We start from the raw sequence: 26,585 nt of genomic DNA, 5'->3' as shown, positions 1-26,585 counted from the left end.
TAAATTAAGGTACAATAAATGACTCACTCCTATTACAGGAAAGTAGGAGGGATGTTGAAACAAGCCGAGAGTGGGCAGAAATATTGGCCTCCAATCGACAGTACACTGTTTTTTATTTGAATTGGGCCTCATATTAATGTTCTAGACTAGGGTTAGGTAAAATGTGTGACGTATACTCGAATGAGGTTCAAGTTTGAACGGGTTTGTTCTAGTCTCTGACCAAGCATGCAACTCAGTCAAGTTCGAGCATAGGGTGACGATTTTTGACGAATGCATCGATTTGACGAATGATTTGACTTTCGATTTAATTGTGTTTCTACTCTTTCACCGGGGAACTGTCATGTCACCGTGAGAACGACGTTCTTTTTATTTCTTGGTTTCGATAGTAACACTTGTGCACTTGCACAATTGTGCAATAATGGAGAAGAATTGCGGTAGAAACGATCAAAAGCAAGACGTCAAGAAGACAGAGGTGTGTTTTGAAAGGACATGTTCAGCACTAACTGTGGACGATGTATACGAAATAGCTAAATTGATTGGCTCGGAAGTGGAAACACTTATTGACGGCTACGGTAAAGAGAGCGCCACAGGACTGGTGCCTAAAATTGTCAAAGTTCTAGAACTTTTGGAGAGCTTCGCATTGCGGAACCATTCTCACAAGTCAAAAGAAGAAGAATTACTTAAAGCGTTCGAAACACTTAATGTACAGAAACAGAAGAAGACGAGAAATGTGAAAGAATGCGAAGAAAGCAAGAGCGAAATACAACGGGTGAGTCGGTGGTAATAATATGGTAGTAACATGGGAGATAATACCTCCAGTGACGTATCGTTTCAATTCGCGGACGATATGTGATTTGGAGTTAATATATAATATATATGCCATTTAGCAGACGCTTTTATCCAAAGCGACTTACAGTCATGTGTGCATACATACAATGTAGCAATTTAATTGTTTTGATGGCTAGGGTACAATTTAATAACTATACTACTTGCTGCACGTTAGTATGCCACGTTATTCATCATGCCCATTCAGTGGCAAGTGACAGCTCACAAAACATATTTGTTATCTGTGTGACACATTATGTGTAGAATGTAGACCTACCACTGGCAACTATTGCCCCACACAGAGGCTCCATTTTAGTTGTATTAGTAGCCTAAGCGAAATGTAGACTATATGTAGTTTTTGTTATGTAACATCACGGAATGGTGTGTTCGGAATGGACGCTCGTGCTATTGTCGTTATGATGTTACTCGTGTGTTTTTATTGACAGGTCGCTATTGCCACAGTATGTATCACGGATTTCGGGATTGATAAAAATATACATTACATTAACTGCACTGTGCATTACGTGGGTCGAATGCTGTAACAACGCAGAATTAAACAATAAATGTCCCATGCAATGGATTATGGTCAATGTAGTTAATTACCACATTTTCTGCAATGATCTATGTAGAATATTGTCATGTTGGAAACTACAACTCCCTACTACATCGCACAGTTCAGTCTTGATCAGATGTATCTCTGGAGAAACTGCATTGTACAGTGTTTAATAAAAAAATAACCCAGGCTATATCGCAGTATAATTAGGGAAGTCACTGTTATCTGGTCTGTGATGTCAACGATCATAGATTTGATATGATAGGAGGAAACATGTTGGTACTACAGTTTTCACTACACCACATGTCTATGCACCACACACCACACCATGGGCCCTGCTCATTACAACAGGTTGTTTCTGTCTCACACCTGATTACACTGTCGGTTATTAGTCTTGTTGGCTTGTTTTTCTCTTTCACTTGGAACATTCTTCAGCTAGCACTCAGTAGCTATCAATATATTTGATTTAATTAGGAGCCTATTCTTCCTCACCACCAAGTACCTGTAGACTCCTCTGGTATTGGGCAATGAGTTCACTAGAAGTCAATGGTTATGGGTACCATAGAAATATAACAACTAGAATGTCATTCTATTTATATGGTGGGTATGCTGTGCGTCTCCTCCTAACCCAGAGTCTGTAACAGCTCCTCCTTGTCCCCCAGCAGGAGGTGCAGGAGGAGGTGGAGAAGCAGAGGAGGAGGTGCGAGGAGCTGCAGGCCCAGGTATTGCATCTACAGATGGAGAATCAGGAGTTACAGAGCTGCCTGAGGGGCAACCATGTCCAGGAAGGTTGGTTTAAAACACATAAACACACATACACACACTGTAACGGTTTTGACTTGAGGTTATTATTTATAGAGGTGCCAGGTAGGTTGTGCCTACCAGAGAAAACATTGGTTTCTCCTTTTGGTTTGGGAGGGAATGAGTCCCATCTGGTCCGTCAAGTCTACACCAATACAAAGGACTTATGTAAAAGTCAGGATGGAAATAAACTTTTCATAAACCCTTAAAACATTGAAAAGAACTTCAAAAACAACTATATTCTTTTACGTGGGTTGTATTAGCAACATCAATGATTACACACACATATAATAATATCACAATGAGTTCTGGTTCTTCTAGAAATGTCCTGTACCTCGGGCCTAAAAAGAGTCCAGCCCGGTAAAGGAGTTCAGGGAACTCAAGTGACTTTTGTCACGCAATGTTTGTCCGTTCATTCAGTGTAGCGTAAACCCAGTATTAATCATACAATCAATATAACAATTATTTTACCACAGAACTTTAAAGTGTCAACTCTTACTAAGTCCTCAACTACAACTAACTACATAAATCATCACCGTATACATCACATCAAAACAAATGAAATACCGTATACAAAAAGGTTGTAGTCAGTCGATCAGTCAGACAATCCAATCCACCAACAGATCTCCAGCTGATAAAGGCCACGAAGAACGGAGAGGTGTAGTCCACGGACGCAAAGAGTGGCTCCGATCCTGGGTAAACTCTATTAGGCTACAAAACACACGTTTAACGGCAAAAAAAAATGGAATAGAGAAGCTTCAAGAACTGAGGGTTGAACACATTCTCATTCACGTCTCCATCACAACCCCACTTTTGCGCAGCTGATGCTGGCTATTTAATTGGGAATTAAAGGGAAAGCACCCTATTGGAAGGAGAAGCACTATTTAATTGGGAATTGAAGGGGAAGCGCCCTATTGGAAGGAGAAGGACTGAGACGGTTCAGAAAAATTCAGGGCCATCACAACATGCGATTGGCTTAAACAGCGGCCTTAAGGGCAACGATATATAGGGAGGTTGGTTGATATAGAACAGCCTTAAACATCTGCCTTTGTGGCAACCATGCTCAGGAAGGTTAGTTTAAACATCTGCCTTAGGGTCAACCATGCTCAGGAAGGTTAGTTTAAACATCGGCCTTAGGGTCAACCATGCTCAGGAAAGTTAGTTTAAACATCTGCCTTAGGATCAACCATGCTCAGGAAAGTTAGTTTAAACATCTGCCTTAGGGTCAACCATGCTCAGGAAAGTTAGTTTAAACATCTGCATTAGGGTCAACCATGCTCAGGAAGGTTAGTTTAAACATCTGCCTTAGGGGCAACCATGCTCAGGAAGGTTAGTTTAAACATCTGCCTTAGGGGCAACCATGCTCAGGAAAGTTAGTTTAAACATCTGCATTAGGGTCAACCATGCTCAGGAAGGTTAGTTTAAACATCTGCCTTAGGGTCAACCATGTTCAGGAAGGTTAGTTTAAACATCTGCCTTAGGGGCAACCATGCTCAGGAAGGTTAGTTTAAACATCTGCCTTAGGGTCAACCATGCTCAGGAAGGTTAGTTTAAACATCTGCCTTAGGGTCAACCATGCTCAGGAAGGTTAGTTTAAACATCTGCCTTAGGGTCAACCATGCTCAGGAAGGTTAGTTTAAACATCTGCCTTAGGGGCAACCATGCTCAGGAAGGTTAGTTTAAACATCTGCCTTAGGGTCAACCATGCTCAGGAAGGTTAGTTTAAACATCTGCCTTAGGGTCAACCATGCCCAGGAAGTCTAGTTTAAGCATCTGCCTTAGGGGCAACCATGTCCAGGAAAGTTACTTTAAACATCTGCCTTAGGGTCAACCATGCCCAGGAAGTCTAGTTTAAGCATCTGCCTTAGGGGCAACCATGTCCAGGAAAGTTACTTTAAACATCTGCCTTAGGGTCAACCATGTCCACAAAGGATTAGTATAAACGTCTGCCTTAGCGGCATGGTACTTACCCTTTGTGTCATACATAATATATCACACACCTCTTAGAAACAATCCCCTTCTCACATGTGTGTATGCAAACATACTACCCACCACAACAGGTAAATTACCCCAAAGTAATGCGTGTCACGGGAATGGAGTTACTGCTAAACTGGCTCAGAGTATTTACTTCTGGTGGTAATCACACGGAAACACAATGCTGACTGAGAAATTCAGGTGTTTGTTTATTTTGGAAATGAATGTGTGACCGTAAATGTGACATTTGTTATGTAAATACTGAAAGACGAACAAAGCAGAAAAGATACAAATAAACGAATAGACTATAATAGACACGTATATTTGTATTATTACACTAACTTATTAAGTATTAGTAAGATATTCATTATTGATCTCGTCCCTGCTTAGTTGTCTATACTCTCGCTATAGAAGCTGCTAAGAGCACCAGCCCTAGTATCATTCAACAAGATAGTATCACGACTCAGGATATGAACCAGATGCAGACACAGGAGGCGGATGGTTCAGTTCTCAGAATATTTATTACAATAAAGGGGCAGGCAGAGGTTCGTAGTCCAAGGCACAGTCAAAAAAGGGACAGAACAGCAGGCTCGGGATCAGGGCAGGCAGGAGCAACAAAAGACAAACAGCAGAGGGGCTAAGGACATTAGGGATGGGGAATGGACAAATAAAACGGGGGGAAAGTTTTTGAGACTCCACCCGGAGGGGCAGATCATGGGTGGACAGCCATACCCATTGCCCTGGCCGATAGCGGGGAGCCGGAGGCCGGTGATGCCTGGAGGTGGTCGTAAGAAGAGCGGACCGGCCTCTCTTCCAGGTACGCCGACAGCGGCGGACGAACATCTGGGCAGAGGCTATACTGACCTCTTCCTCTTGCACAGGGAAGAGCGGGGGCTGGTAACCCAAGGAACACTCGAAGGGCGAGAGTCCAGTGGCCGAGCAGGGAAGGAGTACTCTACCCACACAAGTTACTGGCTCCAGGTGGTGGTTTTGGCAGAGACGAGGCAGCGATGAGTAGTCTGATTAGCTCACTCTGATTAGCCGTTAGACTGGGGATGAAACTCGGAGGACAGGCTGGCCGATGATGCAATGAGGGTACAGAATGCCTTCCAGAACCTGGACGAGAACAGAGGACCCCAATCGGAGACCATAAGCTAGGCTGTCTCCTTGGCTGAGGGTAACTTTGGAAGGGGAATGAAATGTGCAGCTTTGGAAAACCTATCCACCACAGTAAGGATGTGGTGTTGCCATCAGACAGAGGGAGACCAGTGACAAGGTCCAAGGATAAATGGGACCAGTGGCAATGAGGAACAGGGATTGGTTGAAGGAGGCCAGCCGGAGTTTGCCGCAAAGTCATATTCTGTGTGCACACAGTGCAGGCGGCAACGAATGCGGAGACGTCCGGGACCATGGTGGGCCACCAAAAACGTTGGTGGAAGAAAGCCAGGGTCCTGCGGAAGCCGGGATGACAGGTGAGTTTAGGGGAATGGCTCCATTCCAGGACCGGGAAAATCTGGGATGAACATCTGGTTAGCCGCCCCCTCCCCGGGGTCTGGCTGGGAAGGTGGCCCCTTGTGGACCCGGTTCTCAATACCCCAGACTAGTGTAGCTGCTAGACAGGAGGTAGGGAGGATGGCCTCAGTGTCAGATGGTGTAGCAGCAGAACTATACAGGCGGAAGAGGGCGTCAGGCTTCACATTCTTGAACCCAGGGCAGTAGGCGATGGTAAAATTGAATCGCGTGAATAACAGAGCCCCCAATGAGCCTGCCTTGAGTTGAGCACTTGGCGCTGCGAAGATATTCCAAATTCTTACAATCGGTCCACACTAAGAATGTATGTTCCTTCCCTTTGAGCCAGTGCCTTCACTCCTCCAGTGCCATCTTGACTGCAATAAGTTCCCGATTTCCCACATCATAGTTCCTCTCAGCGAAATTGAGACGATGGGAGAGGAAAGCACATGGATGCAGCTTTTGGTCCTGGACAGAACGCTGAGACAGGACGAACCCCACTCCTATGTCAGATGGGGTCAACCGCCACCACAAACTGACGGGATGTGTAAGGATGGATTAGGATGAGGGCTGTGGTGAAACGGTGCTTCAGATCCAATAACGCCCGGTCAGCAGCTGGGGATCACATGAACGGAACCTTGGGAGAGGGGGGTGCAGAGAGGGGGGTGGCCAGGGTGCTGTAGCCCTGAATAAAGCAGCGGTAGAAATGAGCAAATCCCAGGAAACATTGCAGCTGGACTCTGGATGTGGATTGGGGCCAATCTACCAAGGCTTTCACCTTGTCAGGATCCATCTGGTTCTCCAGGAGGCACTGGAGGACTTGTCGGACATTGCGAACATGCTCTTGAGCTGCCAGGGAAAAGACAAAAATGTTGTTGAGATAGACAAACACAAACCGGTTCAACATGTCACATAGCACATAGTTTACCAGGGCCTGGAACACTGCGGGAGCGTTGGCCAGACCAAACGATATAACCAGGTACACATTGTGTCCGTGAGCCGTGTTGAATGCTGTCTTCCACTCGTCTCATTCCCGTATCAGAACCAGGTGGTAGGGGTTCCAAAGGTCCAACTTTGAAAAGATGGTCACCCCCTGGAGAAGCTTGAAAGCCGAGGAGTGGTAGTGGGTAACAATTCTTTACAGTGATGTCATTGAGGCCCCAGTAGTCAATACACGGGTGCAAGGTTTTGTCCTTCTTTTCCACAGGAGGAGGCATGATCCCGGCAGATCCCGGCAGCTAGAGAGTCCTCAATGTATACCTCCATGGTCTTGGTCTCCAGTGCAGACAGGGAATAAAGCCGACCCGAGGTGGCGTGGTGACCTGGAGGAGGTCAATAGCGCAATCATAGTGTCGATGCAGAGAAGGGATGTGGCACGAGCCTTGCTGAAAACCTCCCGGAGGTCCTGGTACTCCGCGGGAGATCCGAGGCTTTTCCCAAGCCCGCAGAAGGATGTCCAAGGGCAGGCTGCGCCACCTTAAGGCAATGTGCATGGCAGAACGGACTCCAACCCAGGATAGAACTAGTAGCCCAGTCGATCAGGGGGTTGTGCCTCTGGAGCCATGAAAATCCCAAAACCACAAGTGTATGAGGAGATGCAATTAGTAAAAACTGTAGGGACTCACTGTGATTACCCGACACTTGCAGGTTAATGGGAACCGTACTGTGAGTAACCCTGCCAATGGAGAGTCCGTCAAAGCTCTGGCGTCCATGGGAATGGAGTTGAGTAGAGATTCCCAGCTCAGATACCAGGGTAGCGTCCATGAAGCTTTCATCAGCCCCAGAGTCAATGAGCACCCGAAGACATTTTGACCGACCACCCCACAGCAGCAGTGGAACAGCATGGAGAGGAGTACAAGTAATGGGAGTTTGAAGACTCCCTGTATGGCCCACCAGCGTACCCGTACCTACTGATGAGCCTGTTATTTTACTGGACAGGTGGCTATGTAATGTCCTGTAGTACAACAATACAGGCAACTGTTGAAGCTCAGCCTGTGTAAACGTTTGCAAGGAGACAATCTAGCCCTGCCCAGTTGCATGGGTTCAGGAGGAGACTAGTCGCTGAGGGGGCTCGGGTGATTTCGTATTCTCTCGGGAATGCAGGCGTCGGGGACTTCCGGGGTTCTTCGGAGGTGAGGGAGAAAACGTGGACGAGCGAGTGTGGCTGAACACAGAACTCCTCTCTCCTGCATTCCCGTAGGCGCCCATCGATCCTTATATTCAAGGCTATGAGGGAGTCGAGGTCCCTGGGTAACTCCCGGACAGTGAGTTTGTCTTTGATTTCCTCCGATAATCCATGAAGGAAGGTGTCGAACAGGTGCTCCGGATTCCAGGCCCTCTCGATGGACAGCGTCCAAAAGTGAACCACGTAGTCTGCCACACTGCGGGAGTCTTGACTCAGAAGAGGTAGCTTCCAAGCCGTCTCTCTCCCGGACACTGGGGAATCAAACACCTTCCTTACCTCCGCCACAAAATCCTCCACACTAAGGCAAAAGGCAGATGGTTGATCCCACACTGCTGTAGCCCAGGCGAGCGCCCTTACAGATATCAGCGTTATAGCATACGCTGTTTTTGATTGATCTGTATTTAACAAAGAGGACTGTACCTCAAAGATGAGAGAGCACTGGGAGAGAAACGCCCAGCAGGTTCCAGGATCTCCAGCATAGCGCTCCGGAAGAGGTAAGCGGGGTTCTCGGGAAGCCGGGGTAGGCTGGGAGAAGCGCCACTGGTAGCGGGGTTACTGAGAGTCTGGGGTGTTACTGCAGTGGCTTGTTGCCCAGTTGATAATCCTTAGAATTGCTCCAGCAATGTAGTGAAAGTGTGGCAATGGCATTCCACTAAGGTCTGGAATCCTTCCATAAGGTTTTGACGTACCTCTTCATGTCTTCTAATGGTGGCTCCTTGGAAGGAGACAGCATTGCGGAGCTGGTCCGATTCTGCTGGGTCAGTCAGGGCCAGTTCGTACTATCACGACTCAGGATATGACCCAGATGCAAACACAAGAGGTGGATGCTTCGGTTCTTAGAATATTTATTATAACAAGGGGCAGGCGAAGGGCAGGTCGTGGGTAGGCAGAGGTTCGTAGTCCAAGGCAGAGTCAAAAAGGGACAGAACGGCAGGCAGGCTCTCATTTTGTTTTATTTATAAAAAAGTATAGAAAATTGTGGACCACCTGCAGTACCTCTACGGGCCCAGGCCATACTACACGCTGAAACCAGTTTTCCCACCAAGAGGTCCATGTTAGCTGCTTGTTGTTAAGTTTGATTGTTTTATTGCAGTTTGGTCAAGGAACATTAGTGTCACCAATGTCCATCCAAATCAAAACGCCATAGCTCCTGTGATCCTGAGTGGCGCAGCGGTCTAAGGCACTGCAGACCTGGGTTCGATCCCGTATCACTACTGACCGTGATCGGGAGTCCCATAGGGCGACGCACAATTGGCCCAGCGTCGTCCGGGTTAGGGGAGGGTTTGGCCAGGGTAGGCTGTCATTGTAAATAATAATTTTTCTTATCTGACTTTCCTAGTTAAATAAAAGTTAAATAAAATAATCTCCACCATAGGTTATGTATCAGTCATTACACGTCCAGAGTAGTGTGTCTGAATCAACAGGTATAAACCAGACCGCTTAAAGATGACCATGTGCTGAAGGATAATCCTTAAGTGTCTTTACTGTTTAACCACAGACCTTAAGATACACTCCACTGAGCAGCTTTGGCTGGGGACTTAGTCTTGACCGACTGTTGATGGTTGATGAACTACTGGGTCATGTTCATTAGGGACTTCCTGGACATTAATTTCCATTTTGCGTTGAGCTTTTATTTCTTTACTTTTATTTTTTATGCCCTACTGTGTTGTCTCTGTGCCGTCTGTTGACCATGGAAAACCCACAGTGATGATATTGTATTGTTGTGGTCCTGTGTTTCAGATCGTGTCCAACGGCAAGAGCGGGAGGTGATGCTGAAACTGAAGGAGGTGGTTGACAAGCAGAGAGATGAGTTGAGGGCCAAAGTACAGCAGATAGGAAGCGTGTCTAAGGAGGTGGAGGCGGTAAGGACAAGAAGACTACATGTACAGTCTATCTGAATACACACACACACACACACACACACACACACACACACACACACACACACACACACACACACACACACACACACACACACACACACACACACACACACACACACACACACACACACACACACACACACACACACACACACACACACACACACACACTGAGTGTACAAAACATTAGGAACACCATAATATAGAACGCAACCGCGTCACAACACAAAATGCCCAAAGAACAAGATGAGGCAGAAAACGTACAAAACCCAAGTACAAAGTACCGGCTGCCACAAAGCACGGGTAATAAAACAAAACCCGGCGCAAACCAGCCGGAAGCGTGCCAACCTTGACAATAAACAATACCCCACACAGACATGGAGGGAACAGAGGGTTAAATACACATGTAATTAGTAGGAGATGTAAACCAGGTGTGTTAAGACAAAACAAATGGAAAATGAAAGGTGGATCGGCGATGGCTAGAAGACCGGCGACGACAACCGCTGAACGCCACCGGAACAAGGAGAGGAACCGACTTCGGCGGAAGTTGTGACACTCGCCCCTACCTGGGATCGAACCAGGAACACATCGATAACAGCCACCCTCGAAACATCGTTACCCATCACTCCACAAAAGAAGGTCTCAGAGCAAGTGATGTCACAGATTGAAATGCTAGTTAGCGTGCACACCGCTAACTAGCTAGCCATTTCACATCGGTTACACCAGCCTAATCTCGAGTTGATAGGCTTGAAGCACAGTGAAGAGCTGCTGGCAAACGCACGAAAGTGCTGTTTAAATGAATGCTTACGAGCCTGCTGCTGCCTACCACCGCTCAGTCAGACTGCTCTATCAAATATCAAATCATAGACTTAATTATAACATAATAACACACAGAAATACGAGCCTTAGATCATTAATATGGTAAAATCCGGAAACTATCATTTCGAAAACAAAACGTTTATTCTTTCAGTGAAATACAGTACAGTCCCGTATTTTATCTAACGGGTGGCATCCCTAAGTCTAAATATTCCTGTTACATTGCACAACCTTCAATGTTATGTCATAATTATGTAAAATTCTGACAAATTAGTTTGCAACTTGTGAATTGATTTTAAGAAAGATTTGATGTTTATGGTTAGGTACACATTGGTGCAACAACAGGGCTTTTTTCGCGAATGCGCTTGTTAAATCTCTTGTTTGGCAATGTAGGCTATGATTCAATGATAAATTAACAGGCACCACATTGATTATATGCAACGCAGGACAAGCTAGATAAACTAGTAATATCATCAACCATGTGGAGTTAACTAGTGAATATGTTAAAATTGATTGTTTTTCATAAGATAAGTTGAATGCTAGCTAGCACCTTACCTTGGCTCCTTGCTGCAATTGCATAACAGGTAGTCAGCCTGCTACGCAGTCTCCTCGTGGAGTGTAATGTAATTGGCCATGATCGGTGTCCAAAAATGCAGATTACCGATTGTTATGAAAACTTGAAATCGGCCCTAATTAATTGGCCATTCCGTTTAATCGGTCGACCTCTACTCAGAACAGCCTCAATTCGTCGGGGCATGGACTCTACAGGGTATCGAAAGCGTTCCACAGGGATCCTGGCCTATGTTGAGTCTAATGCTTCCCACAGTTGTGTCAAGTTTGCTGGATGTCCTTTGAGTGGTGGACCATTCTTGAAACACACAGGAAACTGTTAAGCATGAAATACCCAGCAGCGTTGCAGTTCTTGACACACTGAAATCGGTGCACCTGGCACCCACTACCATACCCCGTTCAAATGCACTTAAATATTTTGTCCCGCCCATTCACCCTCTGAATGGCACACATACAACATCCATGTCTCAATTGTCTCAAGGCTTAAAAATAATTATTTAACATATCTCTTCCCCTCCATCTACACTGATTGAAGTGGATTTAATGTGGATTTGAAGTGACATCAATAAGGGATCATAGCTTTCCCCTGGATTCACCTGGTCAGTCTGTCTTGGAAGGATCATGTTTTGTACACTCAGTGCACATTCATGCTACACACACATCACAACTGCTACTACGAGATTCTTGTTATGATTGCTTAATAGTGCACAATTCAAACACTTTCCCCCCAATCCTCCCTTCCTCTAAACACATGTAAATATTGGACTATAAATAGTGTATTATACTTATACTAAAATGTTTATTCTATTCTACTGAGCCATTTTACTTTACGTTTGTATTCTTATCTTTTATTATTTATTGTTGTTGCATTGTCAAGAAGGAACCTGCGAGTAAGCATTTCATTGGACAGTGTATACCATGTGTACATACGACTAATAAAACATGATACTGAAACAGTACTGGTATAGTTGTTATGGTTATGGGTTTGTGCAGAGCATCACCCACACCTTGGAAACAAGTCTGGGCCTTGACTCCACTCCCTTATTCACAGCAGCTCTCTGTCACACAGTAATGGTTTTAAACTCCAGCTCGAGCTGTGTGTATTTGTTGATGTTTCTAGGCTTTTCACCTTACTTAGAACCCAGGGCATCTTAAATCAAGTTTGCTCAAAATGATGCTTGAACATGGGAGTAACCCCCTTTGTTTGTCTAATATGGTCCTCTCCTCTTGCTCCCAATGAGTCCCTGCACCCCCACAAAGGCCTGCTATGATATCTAGCATATCATATCATCGGCCTGGATGTCAATGAGTGTATATGTAATATGAGTGTTATGTTAATGTGCTGTTACATACCTGTGTGTGTGTGTGTGTGTGTGTGTGTGTGTGTGTGTGTGTGTGTGTGTGTGTGTGTGTGTGTGTGTGTGTGTGTGTGTGTGTGTGTGTGTGTGTGTGTGTGTGTGTGTGTGTGTGTGTGTGTGTGTGTGTGTGTGTGTGTGTGTGTGTGTGTGTGTGTACAGCTGCAGGAGCAGTTGGAGCGCTTCATGAAGATGAATGGGGAGCTGAGACACAAGCAGAGCATCGTCACGGCCCAGGTGAAGAATGCTGTGGAGAGGAAGGCTGACATGGAGGCAGACCTCCGAGAGAAACAGAAAGAGATAGAACGCCTCACCACCCAGCTGGAAAAAGCCAACACTTCTGCTGGCACGGTAAGAAGTGTGTGTGTGCATGCATGGTGTGGGGGGTTGTATGTGTGTGGATGGGTGGCTCTGTGTGTGTAGAGGTGTGTTTGTCCCTTGTTGAAAGGATAGGATTCATTTCCATTTTTGAATTGGCCTTGGACCTTCATATTATATTTAATCAAAAAGTCCCACAAATCCCTAAGGTGCATTATTGCTATTATAAACTGGTTACCAACCTGAATAGAATAGTAAACAATTACTTTTAAGTCATACTTGTGAAATGCTGTTTCAGCCAATCAGTATCCAGGACCCAAAGTACCAAGTTTATAATACTACATAACATTAGTCATCCAGTGTATTCTGACTCACTTTACTGACTTGTTTGTTACACCTTGTTGTCATTTCTCTAGAGAACTTTTAGTGTCCTGCCCTCTCCCTTAGTTTATTTTGGAGCTGAACTTTAATCTTTGAACATTTGTCACTGTCCTCTCTCTGCCAAGTCTTACACTTGGCCTTTGTTTCTTTAAACTCTTCTCCCTGTAAAAGAAACTGTAGCCATTTTGAAATATTTGTTATGACTAAAGATAAGAGAAATTAAGGTAATATCTGTGACTTTTCTCTCTGACAAAGGAGTTAACTTATAGTTCTGAGAGGAAACACCGTTGGCACAAGATGTACATGTATGTATTGTCCACCTACAGTATAATGTGACTAAGACATCTCACTACAAGAAAAATGTTGTCTTGTTACTTTGTAATAGTCACACATTTTGCCAAATCCATTTTGATGGGTATTATGCTTTTCCTATTGCTTTTACACAATTTCATAGACTGTGAAGTTCACTAAATGTGTTATACCAGGTGAACAACAACATTTTGTTTCCCTTAGCCATAAAACACATGACTGTTGTTACATGAACTAAATTGTGATAGTGTACCTGTGTTTTCTCCACCCCAACAGGCCAATCCGTGTAAGACCGAAGTGGACCTGACTGACAAGCTGGTGATAGACCTGAAGGATCCCAACAGACCCTGTTTCACCAAGCAGGAGGTCAGAGAGATGCTGACAGAGAGGAACGAGCTCAAAGCCAACCTGTTCCTGGTGCAGGAGGAACTCTCCTACTACCAGAGGTAGGTACTATGGGGGATGTTTCATACCTTTTATGAGTGGGTGTGTATGTGTTTACATGTTTGTGTTTGTCTAGTTTCATATACCTGTGTGTGTATGTACTGATGTGTGTGTCATTTGTGTCATCCTCACAGGGAGATCCTGAATGATGAGCGGTGTCCAGGCTTCTTGCTGGACGCTGTACGTTCTGCCATAAAGAAACAGAAAACTGTCATCAAGGCCAAGATGTTGGGCATGCCAGAGGACGAATGCAGCAGGTGACACTGACACACACACACACGGGTACACACACACAGTTACACACACATACGAATACACACACACTCACACACACACACACACACACACACACACACACACACACACACACACACACACACACACACACACACACACACACACACACACACACACACACACACACACACACACACACACACACACACACACACACACACACAGTTACACACACATATGCATACACCCACACCACACACGTACACACACACAAAGATGCAGTGCTGACTTTGTGGATGTGCTTTCCTTAAACAGTGATGAGGAGAAAGGACCCCTGTTTGAGAGGAGAGCAGAGACAGAAACCGGGACAGACAGCACTGACAGCAAGCCACAAGAGTCTCGCATCAGGAACCTGTAAGTACTACTGGCCTGTTTTTGCTAATGTAAACAACACATGTATTAACATAGCTATTTACATACATAAATGTAAACATGTTTAAAGCACATTTACAACATTCAAAGAAACCCAGTCAGAAGATAGTTCTATACATTTGGTGTAAATAGTTGCTTGTTACAATGTTGTTATGCTGCTAAACTGATGCAGGACCTTGTTCTGTTGGAGAATTCCTGCAAAAGCCTGATTTGAAATGACAATGAGCCTCAGTTAACTATGCAGTTCCCTACCATAACCCTTACTGAAAGGCCACTGATTGGCTATGCAAAGTTGAGGCAGGTCTGTGGTTGGTTAGATAATCGTTCCATCAACTTGTTGCTGTCCTGAATCCTGATTATATTGTCTGTCTATATTAAACTACCTCTGGTCTCCTGATAATACTGTTGTGTGTCTATGTTTACCTCTAGGCAGACATTCAAACACATGCTGCCGCTTGGTTCACTGTTGCACCTGCTGATGCCTCTGACTAAGCCCATTAATATAAACATAGACTACTCCCCCTTGTGGTGTAACCAGGGACTACCTCATATCTACAGAATGTAGTACTTACTACAGGTTTTTATTTATTTTTTATTTCACCTTTATTTAACCAGGTAGGCCAGATGAGAACAAGTTCTCATTTACAACTGCGATCTGGCTAAGATAAAGCAAAGCAGTGCTAGAAGAAAAAGAAACGCACACCTATTAGGCGAGGTGCTGGCTAGCGGAGTGGAAAACTAGAAAATAAAGGAGAGCCGCACACTCTAGGAGCTCAGATGCAAAAATGTAATGTCCAACGTTTCAACAGCCAAGCTGTCTTCATCAGGGTATAATCAAACACTGCGGGATGACTCGTTTATATAGTGTCAAAAGACACAGGTGTCTGTAATCATGGCCAAGTGTGGCCTAATATCATTAGGAGCACGTAATAACACCTTTGATTGGGATCGATTTCCCTGTTTGTGGGTGTTTGAAGGATCTACATTTATAAGTACCATTGCATTGAGCACAGCCACTACACTTGATTTACCACCCCAAGATATTCCTGAACAACGGGGTGACCTCGACAATTCATTGTTAAAATGAGAGGCTGCCTGGATCTTTAATTTAAAGACCCTTGCTCCCTTTCGGTCTCAACGTAGACTTTGATCTGAAGCCATTCTTGTGATTATTGAGACCTTGCCATTGTAATTGTTTGTAGGCTTGTGTAGTCTAAAATGAATCTATGATCGTATGCTATCCATTTGTTTTTTTTGTATGCCATTTTAATATTTGATAATTATCCAATGATATTAGGCCACGCTTGGCCATGATTACAGACACCTGTGTCCTTTGACACTATACGAGTCATCCAGCAGTGTTTGATTATACCCTGATGAAGACACCTTGGCTGTCGAAACATATTACATTTTTGCATCTGAGCTCCTAGACTGTGCGCCCCTCCTTTATTTTCAAAGCAAAGCAGTGCGACACAAACAATAACACAGAGTTACACATGGAATAAACAAACATAATAAATTGAAATATATACAAAAAAAGACGAAAAATATAACATTTACACGGGAGAACGACAAACAACGTTTGTACTGCTACGCCATCTTGGATGCGATCTCAGAAACACAGAACCACATCTCACATGCACGCTTACTGTTTAATGATCACAGTCGGTCACAAGAGGCTATGTGGCATATAACCTTTCAGACAATATCTCTGACCTGTGAACTGTGTTGTTTTCTCTCCTCCTGTGTGTACCTTTTAGTTTCTTCTGGTTGTGAGTTAGTATAGCTGATCCTAGACCTGTGTTGTCTCCTAGCTTTGGCTTCCTGACCCGCTCCGGCAGCAACCTCAGCAGCCGTAGTCCCGGTGAAAACAATGCTGCTTCTTCCTGGGAAATCATTGACGACACTGACAACATTGCGGAGACAGAACCCTGACAATCACCATGACCACTCAACACCAGTCCAACTACACTTGTCCTCCACTCTGTTCAGTTTTCACAGGATGTGTCATACTGGTTAGGTCTCCACAGCAGCCCTAAGAAAGGAAGAGCATTCTCTCATGCCTTCCTTCTTGATTTGTTATTACCCCATTGTCCTTGCTCTGTATACCTTTCTCTTCCTCTCTCTCTTTCTCTTCCTCTCTCTCTTTCTCTTCCTCTTTCTCTTCCTCTCTCTCTTTCTCTTCCTCTCTCTCTTTCTCTTCCTCTCTCTCTTTCTCTTCCTCTCTCTCTTTCTCTTCCTCTCTCTCTTTCTCTTCCTCTCTCTCTTTCTCTTCCTCTCGCTCTTTCTCTTCCTCTCTCTCTTTCTCTTCCTCTTTCTCTTCCTCTCTCTTCCTCTCTCTCTCTCTTTCTCTTCCTCTTTCTCTTCCTCTTTCTCTTCCTCTCGCTCTTTCTCTTCCTCTTCCTCTCTCTCTTCCTCTTTCTCTTCCTCTCTCTCTTTCTCTTCCTCTCTCTTTTCTCTTCCTCTCTCTCTTTCTCTTCCTCTCTCTCTTTCTCTTCCTCTCGCTCTTTCTCTTCCTCTCTCTTTCTCTTCTTCTTTCTCTTCCTCTCTCTCTTTCTCTTCCTCTTTCTCTGCCTCTCTTCCTCTTTCTCTTCCTCTCTCTCTTTCTCTTCCTCTTTCTCTTCCTCTCGCTTTCTCTTCCTCTCTCTCTTTCTCTTCTTCTTTCTCTTTCTCTCTCTCTTCCTCTCTCTCTTTCTCTTCCTCTTTCTCTTATTCTCTCTCTTTCTCTTCCTCTCTCTCTTTCTCTTCCTCTCTCTCTTTCTCTTCCTCTCTCTCTTTCTCTTCCTCTTTCTATTCCTCTCTCTTTCTCTTCCTCTCTCTCTTTCTCTTCCTCTTTCTCTTCCTCTCTCTCTTTCTCTTCCTCTTTCTCTTCCTCTCTCTTTCTCTTCCTCTTTCTCTTCCTCTTTCTCTTCCTCTCTCTCTTTCTCTTCCTCTTTCTCTTCCTCTCTCTTTCTCTTCCTCTTTCTCTTCCTCTCTCTCTTTCTCTTCCTCTCGCTTTCTCTTCCTCTCTCTCTTTCTCTTCCTCTTTCTCTTCCTCTCTCTCTTCCTCTCTCTCTTTCTCTTCCTCTCTCTCTTTCTCTCCCTCTCTTTCTGTCTCTTTCTCTTCCTCTCTCTTTCTCTTTCTCTTCCACTCTCTCTTTCTCTCTCTTTCTCTTTCTCTCTCTCTTTCTCTTCCTCTTTCTATTCCTCTCTCTTTCTCTTCCTCTCTCTCTTTCTCTTCCTCTTTCTCTTCCTCTCTCTCTTTCTCTTCCTCTTTCTCTTCCTCTCTCTTTCTCTTCCTCTTTCTCTTCCTCTCTCTCTTTCTCTTCCTCTTTCTCTTCCTCTCTCTTTCTCTTCCTCTTTCTCTTCCTCTCTCTCTTTCTCTTCCTCTCGCTTTCTCTTCCTCTCTCTCTTTCTCTTCCTCTTTCTCTTCCTCTCTCTCTTTCTCTCCCTCTCTTTCTGTCTCTTTCTCTTCCTCTCTCTTTCTCTTTCTCTTCCACTCTCTCTTTCTCTCTCTTTCTCTTTCTCTTCCACTCTCTCTTTCTCTCTCTTTCTCTCTCTCTTTCTCACTCTTTCTCTTCCTCTCTCTTTCTCTTTCTCTTCCTCTCTCTCTTTCTCTTTCTCTCCCTCTGTTTCTCTCAGGAATAGGTTCAGAATGGTGAAATGGCCAACTGTACACCTTGCATTGACAATAACTGTGCAGGACATTATTAAGAGGGACTTGTTTTAATGGATAATGCTTTTGTAATTGTTTTAGTATTTGTATTCAACATTATAGTGATGTGTATGGTATGTAACCATCTACAACAAATCTCTGTTGAATCTCTGAAGCAAATTTGTATTGAGATATTTTAACAAATATTTTTAGCCAAAGATACCAAGATATATTTTGAACGCAGCAATCATTAGTCATTGCAGGAACACGTTTGTTCCACAGAGGGCATTCTAACTATTAATAACCATGGTGGACTTCCATGTGTTTAACATTTTACCTAGTGTGGGTGGTTTTGGTGTGCTTTTTGGTTGCTGTAATTCTTACAATCTGTCACTGTCTTGGACATGGTGTGAGTTATAGGAAACGTTTTGCAGTAAAGTATACTGTGTGTTACTTCTGAGCCTGAATGTATTGCCACAGAGTAACAGTCATTTATTGATTAGACTTTATATTCTTAACCATCAGCTCATCTTACATTTTTGATAGAGTCCTGTTGTGAGTTCAACCATGTCTTCCCTAGGACCATGAATTGAGCATTGGGGTTGGTTGTTATGCATGTGGCTGCCAAGTGTGCGTGTGCACACCTGTCTCTGTGTGTGTGTGTGTGTGTGTGCGTGCGTGCGTTCGTTCACTGGGGCACCAGCCCCTGTAAGTTAGTTGTTGCACTTACAGAGGAAATGTGTGTTTCCTTGGGGGTAAATGGGAGATGGTGTGTGTGTGCCGTCACTATCCTTCCATCTGACCATGTCGTTAAACAAACACACACAGAAACACACACCTACAACAATGGCTGCCCCTGCCCACCACCATAACTTATCGGTACTCAGACATCTGACTCTGGCGTCATTTTCTGACATTCTAAATGAATGCTGCTGGTGATTGTGTTGAATGACGTATTTTCCTACAAACTGTATGTACATGTTATTTTTGTAAGCATGACTATTTTTAAACGGAGAAGCTTCTGAGCTACAAAAACCAAATAAATATCTGAATTTAAATCAGAAGTGTGTATTGTGGGAGCATGTGAGTTGGGCTGTCAACATACATTAATTTGCCAAGAAAACATCCCACGTCTGATCTAGGATGGACAGTTAGGCTTTTCTTTACAACAAGGTGAGTGAGTGTGTGTTCTTGTGTGGAAGACATATGTACAGTACACAAACACATACAAACACATCTAAATATGCTGCTCACCTCTTTCCATAATCTCTCAGTATGTGGTGATGTCTTAAAAAAACCTTACTGAGGCAGATTGAATGGGAGGAAGTGGCTCTAACTTCCCCAGGAAAGAGGGAGAGGAAACGGACGGGTTTGGACTGCTCAGTCAGGCTGGGCATACAACTACAAGACTAATGACTGAAGAGAGCTGGCTGGAGAGAAAGACAGATAGAGGCAGGGAGAGAGAAACATAAAGAGAAAGACTGCCTTCCATTGGCCTACAAGACCACAGAGCTGGACTAGGGAAAATAAAGTTAGAACGAGAGAGTGGCGGGAGACAGACAGAGGCAGGGAGCGAGAGAGAAACATAATTGAGAAAGAGAGAGAAGACTTCATTTTCCATTGTCCTCTTCTGGACTTGGGAAGAGAAGAGTGACCGAAAGAGAAGAAAAGGAGAAAGGGATTTTCCTGTGAGTTGGACACGTTCTGAGACCTATTGTAGGCTTGTACCTGGTTGTGGGGTGGACATGGGCCAGTTTCTGACGGGTCTAGGACTACTGCTCTGCTGTTCCCTCTCCTCCCCTCAGAGACTGGCTCCCTCAGGGAGAAACGTCTGCCAGGACCCCAGGTGATGACTACATTACACTCTCACACTTTCGTTTTCTACCTTTTCTATCCAGACATATATCCTTGCTTTATGAAACATTCTCATTATCTTCATAATTGTAATCTTCCATTATTTCATGAAAAAAACAGTATAAAGTCCCATCAAGAAACTTCCTACTATGCTTTACAGTATGTATTTGGTTTACCCTTCTCAAACAGGAATCCTTCCACTCTTGTCTGTTGCACTGGATGGAGACAACAGAGAGAGGAGTGTACCCTTCGTGAGTATCAGTTTAGGGGAGAGGAGTGTACTTTACATGAGTATCAGTTTAGGGGAGAGGAGTGTACTTTACATGAGTATCAGTTTAGGGGAGAGGAGTGTACTTTACATGAGTATCAGTTTAGGGGAGAGAAGTGTACTTTACATGAGTATCAGTTTAGGGGAGAGGAGTGTACTTTACATGAGTATCAGTTTAGGGGAGAAGAGTGTACTTTACATGAGTATCAGTTTAGGGGAGAGGAGTGTACTTTACGTGAGTATCAGTTTAGGGGAGAGGAGTGTACTTTACGTGAGTATCAGTTTAGGGGAGAGGAGTGTACTTTACGTGAGTATCAGTTTAGGGGAGAGGAGTGTACTTTACGTGAGTATCAGTTTAGGGGAGAGGAGTGTACTTTACGTGAGTATCAGCTGACAGTAAAAAACCATCCAGGGCACATAAGAACAGGCTTTTTGTCTTGTTTAGGTAGTATTGTATAATTCAGCACTGTGTCTGTTGTTTATGACTCCAGCTGTGTGTGATGGTGAACAGGCCTGCCAGCAGGATGAGGTGTGTTTATACCCGGGCGTCTGTCGCTGTCGCCCTGGCTACTATGGAGCCCACTGCAAGACACGTAAGTCAAATCAACTCTGACGTTAAAGTTACATAGGCTGTGTTACTCAAACAATATATTTTGAACACAACAAGAGTCATTATAGCAACTTTGGTAGTGCTTTACATTGCAGGAATAAAAGGGTAAGAACATTGTAATTAAGTGGAATCTACTGAAGTATTACAGCCTGTCTCCCTCTTCAGGCTGCCCTCCAGAGTTCTGGGCACCGGACTGCCGTGAGCTGTGCAAGTGCCACCCTCACGGGCGCTGTGACCCGATCACGGGCAAGTGTACGTGCCTCTCCAACCGCTGGGGGGCACTCTGCCAGAACACCTGCAAATGTGGCCGTCATGGACACTGCCACCCCGTACACGGCAACTGCACCTGCGACGAGGGCTGGTGGACACCCACCTGTACCAAGCAGTGCCAGTGCTACCCAGGCACCTCCACCTGCGACCCACTGACCGGCAGGTGAGAGAGAATGATTTTTTTTACAATGGGAGGCATTAGTTAGCTAAAAGCTGAATCACTTGATACAATTTAGCCTGTAATTTAATAATTAAAAGGACAGTTTACACACATATTTTTTAACACAATAGCTACAACACAATAGAAATATATGTTTTCTTAAAAAAGGTTTGTTGGCAGGTGTCAGTGTGCCCTGGGTTACTGGGGTCAGAAGTGCAGTCTTCGATGTAGCTGCTACATATCATCCTGCCAACAGAAGACGGGGGCATGTGAATGCCAGAACGGGTGGTGGGGTCCGACGTGTGACCGCCGCTGTAACTGTGACCTGGAGCACAGCGAGTGTAATGCCGTCAGCGGGGAGTGTGTATGTCAGCCTGGGTACAAGGGAGCCTTCTGTAACGAACCGTGTGGACCTGGGGAGTATGGCAGTGGCTGTAAACTGAGGTAAGAGAGTGTTTTTGGATATTGCACTGATGTTTTGATGGTACAGCCTTGTCATTTGCTGTGGATGTCTCTCTCTCCCCCTCCTATGTAGCTGTGGCCACTGTGAAGGAGGCCAGTCGTGCTCTGTGGTTGATGGTGTCTGTACGGCCTGTGAGCCTGGGTGGAATGGCACACACTGTGACCGTCTGTGCCCGCATGGTTACCATGGAAACCACTGCCAGGAGGCATGCCCACGCTGCAGGAACGGTGAACCATGTGAACCCAGGACGGGGGCGTGTTCACGATGTGACCCAGGATGGACCAAACCCAGGTGTGTGTGTGTTTGATGGCTAACTACCAGTGAAACGTATCTGAGAGTTTTTACAGTAATTCCACTTCCCAGACATGCATGTGTCAATGATACTGAAAAGGTTCAGTGTTTTCATCTCGTGCTGATAGTTTTGTTGTCTCTCTATTATCTGGGCCACTCTGTATGTCTGCAGGTGTGACGAGCCGTGCTCTAACAGTACATTCGGGGATGCCTGCCGCTCCCTGTGCAGCCCCTGTTTCCATGGCCACTGTGATCACGTGACAGGAAGTTGTGTCTGTGGGCCTGGGTTCCAGGGACGGAGGTGAGAGTACTGAGAAAGCAGAGGTTCTGTTCGAATACTCTTAAAATGCATCCTTCCTTACCCTCTTCCTTGAAGTGATGTGAAACAATGCTTCAAATAACTACCTTTCTCCAATCCAATAATGTCTGATTTAGATATCTTGCTGGGATTGTGTATCTTGCTGTCACTAACAGGTTTCTCTCTGTTGTGTCCCCAGTTGTAACATCACCTGTCCAGATCAGCTGTATGGCTTTAACTGTTCCTCTCTCTGTGACTGTGGAGAGGGAACCGCCTGTCACCCAGCAACGGGGGCGTGTCCATACAGTATGTACTCCTCCTATTGGATACAGCGCTAATTGGTGGATAATGTATAGATAATGAATAGTAATAGTAGATGAGCCTAAGTAATAGTAGATGGGCCTATGGATTGATATATTAGTTTTTCCTCAAGAAGGAATATGTGAGGTTGAATAACATTTGTTTGTGTGTGTGCGTGTGTGTGGTGTCAGGTGGTCACAGGGCTCTGATCACTGGTCTCCTGGTCCCTCTGCTCTTGGTGCTGCTGGGTCTGGTCTGCTGCTGCTGCTGCTGTGGAGGACCTACTGACGGCAAAGACAGGTGTGTGTGTGTATATAATTCTGATGACAAAGACAGGTGTGTGTGTGTATATAATTCTGATGACAAAGACAGGTGTGTGTGTGTATATAATTCTGATGACAAAGACAGATGTGTGTGTTCCTCTGACCTTGCTCTGGTCCTACAGGGTAGCAGTGGGTGACGGTGGTACCTCTGTCCGTATGAAGCATCATGTGTATAACGTCCTGGCCAACGTGAGCTCTGCTGTACCCTGTATCTCTGTCTGGTCCTCTGGGCTACCCAGAGTCACAGGTCAGTACAATATCACACTAGAGATCATGTCATATGTCTGTATCTATGTAAGGAAGAAACTCCAGTACTTAGATGCTCTGAAAATGTTTATCCATGCGCTTGGAAAAGGGACTGGTGTCCATACTATACGTATTACAATATTATGACAATAATAAAAATAATAAATGCTTCTCTCTCCAGTGTCACACCACGACCCTGAGCTGACGTTCAACCACAGCTTCATAGAGCCTCCCTCGTCAGGCTGGGTGACGGAGGGATCCTTCTTCGACAGTGATGAGGAGACCAGAGAGGTGCTCTACTGTGTCCCCCCCAGAGAAGGTAATCGGTGTGTGTGTGTGTGTGTTCAACCCTTTGTGTTTTGATTGACTCTATTTTTTCTCTCTCTCCCTGTCCCTCCATTCCCCCGCTCTTCCTCCCTCAGACATCCCTGCAGTGGCGGGCGGTGAGTTCCAGGAGTTCCAGCACGAGATGAGTTCTAAGTGTAACATGTTCCCCGACCCCTCTGCCTTCAGTATTAGTGCAGAAGACATGTCCCTCCCCTTTGGCATCCCCCGCACCTCCAGCAACGCCAAGTCCAAATGCCCCTCCGTCTCCTTCGCCGAAGGCACCAGGTAACACCAGGTCGTAGTCATCTTGATGAGGACATTGGGCACTACACACACCACACTACACTACGCAGCACTTCAATTCTCTTTTTGTGATTGTTTTTAATGTTGAGTGAATGTCAAAAAAATACCCTTGTGGATTAATAAAGTACAATCTCATCTCATCCGAGGTTCAGTCCCAAGGAGCGCCGAGGCTCTGCCCAAGATTTGACACCCGGGGCCCCCCGCACCAAACACAAGTCCCCCTGGGGGGTCCTGATGCTGTCAGCCCTCCAGGCCCAGGGAGGGAATGCCTCAGAGGGGGAAGAGATGGAGGGGGGGGTGGATGGGTGTGGAGGTGGGACTGGACCATTGGAAGATCCAGAATCCAGTGGTGAAGCAGGGGACCCCGATGTGGACAGGTGGACAGCTACCCCGACCCGAGCCATGTCTACCCTGCAGGTGCCTGGAGCAGTGGTAGGACGCACCATATCCAACGCTGCTGTTTCCAGAAAGGGAGGGCAAACACCAGGGTCCACATCCGATGGCCAGCAGGCAGAGATGGACAAAGTGACCACAGTGTATGTGACAGTGGGGAAGGCGGGGGTGGGGAGGCCCCTGTCTAAACTAGAGCTCCCCAGCTTGGAGGGCCCGGTACAGGCCATGCTACGCAGGCTAGGTAGCCTCCAGAGGCACAAAGACCAGGAGGTGGGAACTAAGCCCAAGGGGAAGAGCCCGGGGGTGGAGGGGATCACCAAGCCCCCCAGGAGGAAGCTGGGGACTAGGGTCAGTGTGTGGGAGCAGGGGGCTCCCCCACCCTCGGAGGTGGAGGGTGCTGTAGGGGAAGGTGTATCTATGAGAAAACCCAGTAGGAGGAAACAGCACGCCCACCATAGCTCCCCTGCTGTCATGGGAAACACTGACGCTGGCACTAACACTCAACCCCCACCAGAGGACACCCCTGCCACCGTTACGTCCACGAGGCCCCTGTCCTCCATTTTGAAAAGCGTGCCAGAGGTCGGTGGGTCAGAGGTTAGGGGTGAAAGGTCAGGGGTAAGGCGAGAGAACGGCGACCCTGGGATGCAGACTGATAATGGATATCGAACAATCGGGCCAGCTGGATTTGTAATGGACGCTGTTAGTCTGAGTGAAGTCATCGCCAATGAAGGAGTGGTGGCTGGTGTGGACGATGGACCTAACCTTTATGAGAACGTGATGATTATGCATTCCTCATTTCAGATGCAATGACTGTGGTGCTCTGTCTCTTCTCGCAATTGAGTATGTAGTTCGACTACTAATGAATGAGGAATTTGGAAACTAGCCTACTGTACTGAGTTAACAGTCGAGTCTGACATAAACTTTACAATATTGAGTATACAATTTGATGTATATTATACAACAATAGGATCATGTTGAAATCACTTTACCAAAAAGTGATTGACACTGTAACTGCCATGTGTGAAACAACTATGCAAATGAAAACCAAAAAATGCTCCTGTGCACTTTGTTCACTTTGACTTGTCTGTCATCACTGGGATAACATTGCTCTGTGGTCCTTGAACCATTTAAAAGTGTTGGCACTGGCAGCACCAACCCTTCCCAAACCATCACCTGTCTGTGATATGTATTATTCACTGGAACACTGAGGCTGTGTCCCAAATGGCACCCTATTCCTTTTATAGTGGCCATGGTCAAAAGTGCACTATAAAGGAAACAGGGTGCTATTTGGGATGCACACTGAGTGAAACAAAACAAGTGATGAAACCTGCCATGCATCTGATGTATTGTGGTGTCTGTCAGCTGCATTCCCAATATTGTAGGGTTGAGAGCATTTTGGTTGTATTGGGATTTACATATAAAAGAAGAAATAAGCCGCCATTGACATTATCTGTAGAGACTATATTCATCTCTATGGTGACCACTCCCCTTCTTCTTGTACAGGATTTAAGGAGGGGTTGACAGACAGGGTTAGAATGGACGATTGATGACTTGATCTTCTTTAATCTAATTTCTGAATGTTTCCAAAAATCAGCAGTGAATCAACAAGTCCGGACCGTGTTCGCTGTGGAATTGAGTTGTAATGGAAAAGAATGCAGCACGGTGTCTCATCGGAACAGATATCCCCTGGCTACCTGGCATAGTCTACTATCAGGCTAGCATAGTCTATGTACTATCTGTAGGTTTTGCCAAGCCTGTGTCCTCTTGATCACTGTTAAGCTTGCCTCCCACATAGCATGTCCTTCTATGCAGCCAAAAACAGTTTAATCATATTCCACTGAAAGCGCTAGTCAGGAAATGGAGACCTGGTGGTCCAGAGTTGTGTTTGTTGATGTCTTTGTAGCCTGTCGTTCACTAGGTGTTAGTAGTGTTTCTGTATCACACTGTCAATCCCACCTTTAAAGACCCCTCTTGTAAACTGGGTCAGATATTAGAGAGGAGAGATAACCCACATGTAAAATTATTACAGTTTACAATAGAATTCAGTAGTCTACTGTAGAATACTATACTACACACTGTGAAAGCCTCCACTTCTATGTCAGAGATATTAAAACAAAAACACTATAGTAAATACAACAATAATGTCTGCAAAAACACTACAGTAATTACTACAGTATACTACAATCCGCAAAAATACTACATTAATTACTATAGTATACTACAATCCGCAAAAATACTACATTAATTACTATA

The 26,585-nt window shown here is 45.2% G+C and overlaps 2 protein-coding genes across 4 annotated transcripts; both read left to right on the top strand.

Annotated features, from left to right (window-relative positions):
* Positions 1 to 75: 75 nt before the first annotated feature.
* LOC123992807 (RILP-like protein 1) lies at positions 76 to 16,828 on the top strand. 2 transcript variants are annotated; one of them, XM_046294334.1, is made up of 8 exons: positions 76 to 769; positions 2,044 to 2,167; positions 9,588 to 9,709; positions 12,634 to 12,822; positions 13,756 to 13,925; positions 14,058 to 14,180; positions 14,476 to 14,574; positions 16,407 to 16,828. In XM_046294334.1, exons 1-8 carry the CDS (start codon positions 419 to 421, stop codon positions 16,525 to 16,527), a joined length of 1,299 nt encoding a protein of 432 aa, XP_046150290.1. In that variant the 5' UTR covers positions 76 to 418; the 3' UTR covers positions 16,528 to 16,828. The 2 variants fall into 2 exon arrangements, with proteins under 2 accessions (XP_046150290.1, XP_046150289.1); XM_046294333.1 differs by having other exon boundaries at positions 2,041 to 2,167.
* Positions 16,829 to 19,543: 2,715 nt separating this feature from the next.
* Positions 19,544 to 26,532, top strand: LOC123992805 (scavenger receptor class F member 1-like). Of its 2 annotated transcripts, none has more exons than XM_046294330.1 (13): positions 19,544 to 20,072; positions 20,270 to 20,331; positions 20,840 to 20,941; positions 21,124 to 21,391; positions 21,569 to 21,832; positions 21,924 to 22,142; positions 22,315 to 22,443; positions 22,640 to 22,746; positions 22,932 to 23,040; positions 23,186 to 23,310; positions 23,491 to 23,628; positions 23,732 to 23,921; positions 24,092 to 26,532. In XM_046294330.1, exons 1-13 carry the CDS (start codon positions 19,972 to 19,974, stop codon positions 25,140 to 25,142), a joined length of 2,865 nt encoding a protein of 954 aa, XP_046150286.1. In that variant the 5' UTR covers positions 19,544 to 19,971; the 3' UTR covers positions 25,143 to 26,532. The 2 variants fall into 2 exon arrangements, with proteins under 2 accessions (XP_046150286.1, XP_046150285.1); XM_046294329.1 differs by having other exon boundaries at positions 19,545 to 20,072; positions 24,086 to 26,532.
* The last annotated feature ends 53 nt before the right edge of the window (positions 26,533 to 26,585 follow it).

Source organism: Oncorhynchus gorbuscha, linkage group LG13 (assembly GCF_021184085.1).
Source record: "Oncorhynchus gorbuscha isolate QuinsamMale2020 ecotype Even-year linkage group LG13, OgorEven_v1.0, whole genome shotgun sequence".
In the NCBI taxonomy this organism is placed as follows: Eukaryota; Metazoa; Chordata; class Actinopteri; order Salmoniformes; family Salmonidae; genus Oncorhynchus; species Oncorhynchus gorbuscha.
The sequence above is the reverse complement of the archived record's forward strand: the minus strand, read 5'-3'. Positions and strand labels throughout refer to the sequence as shown.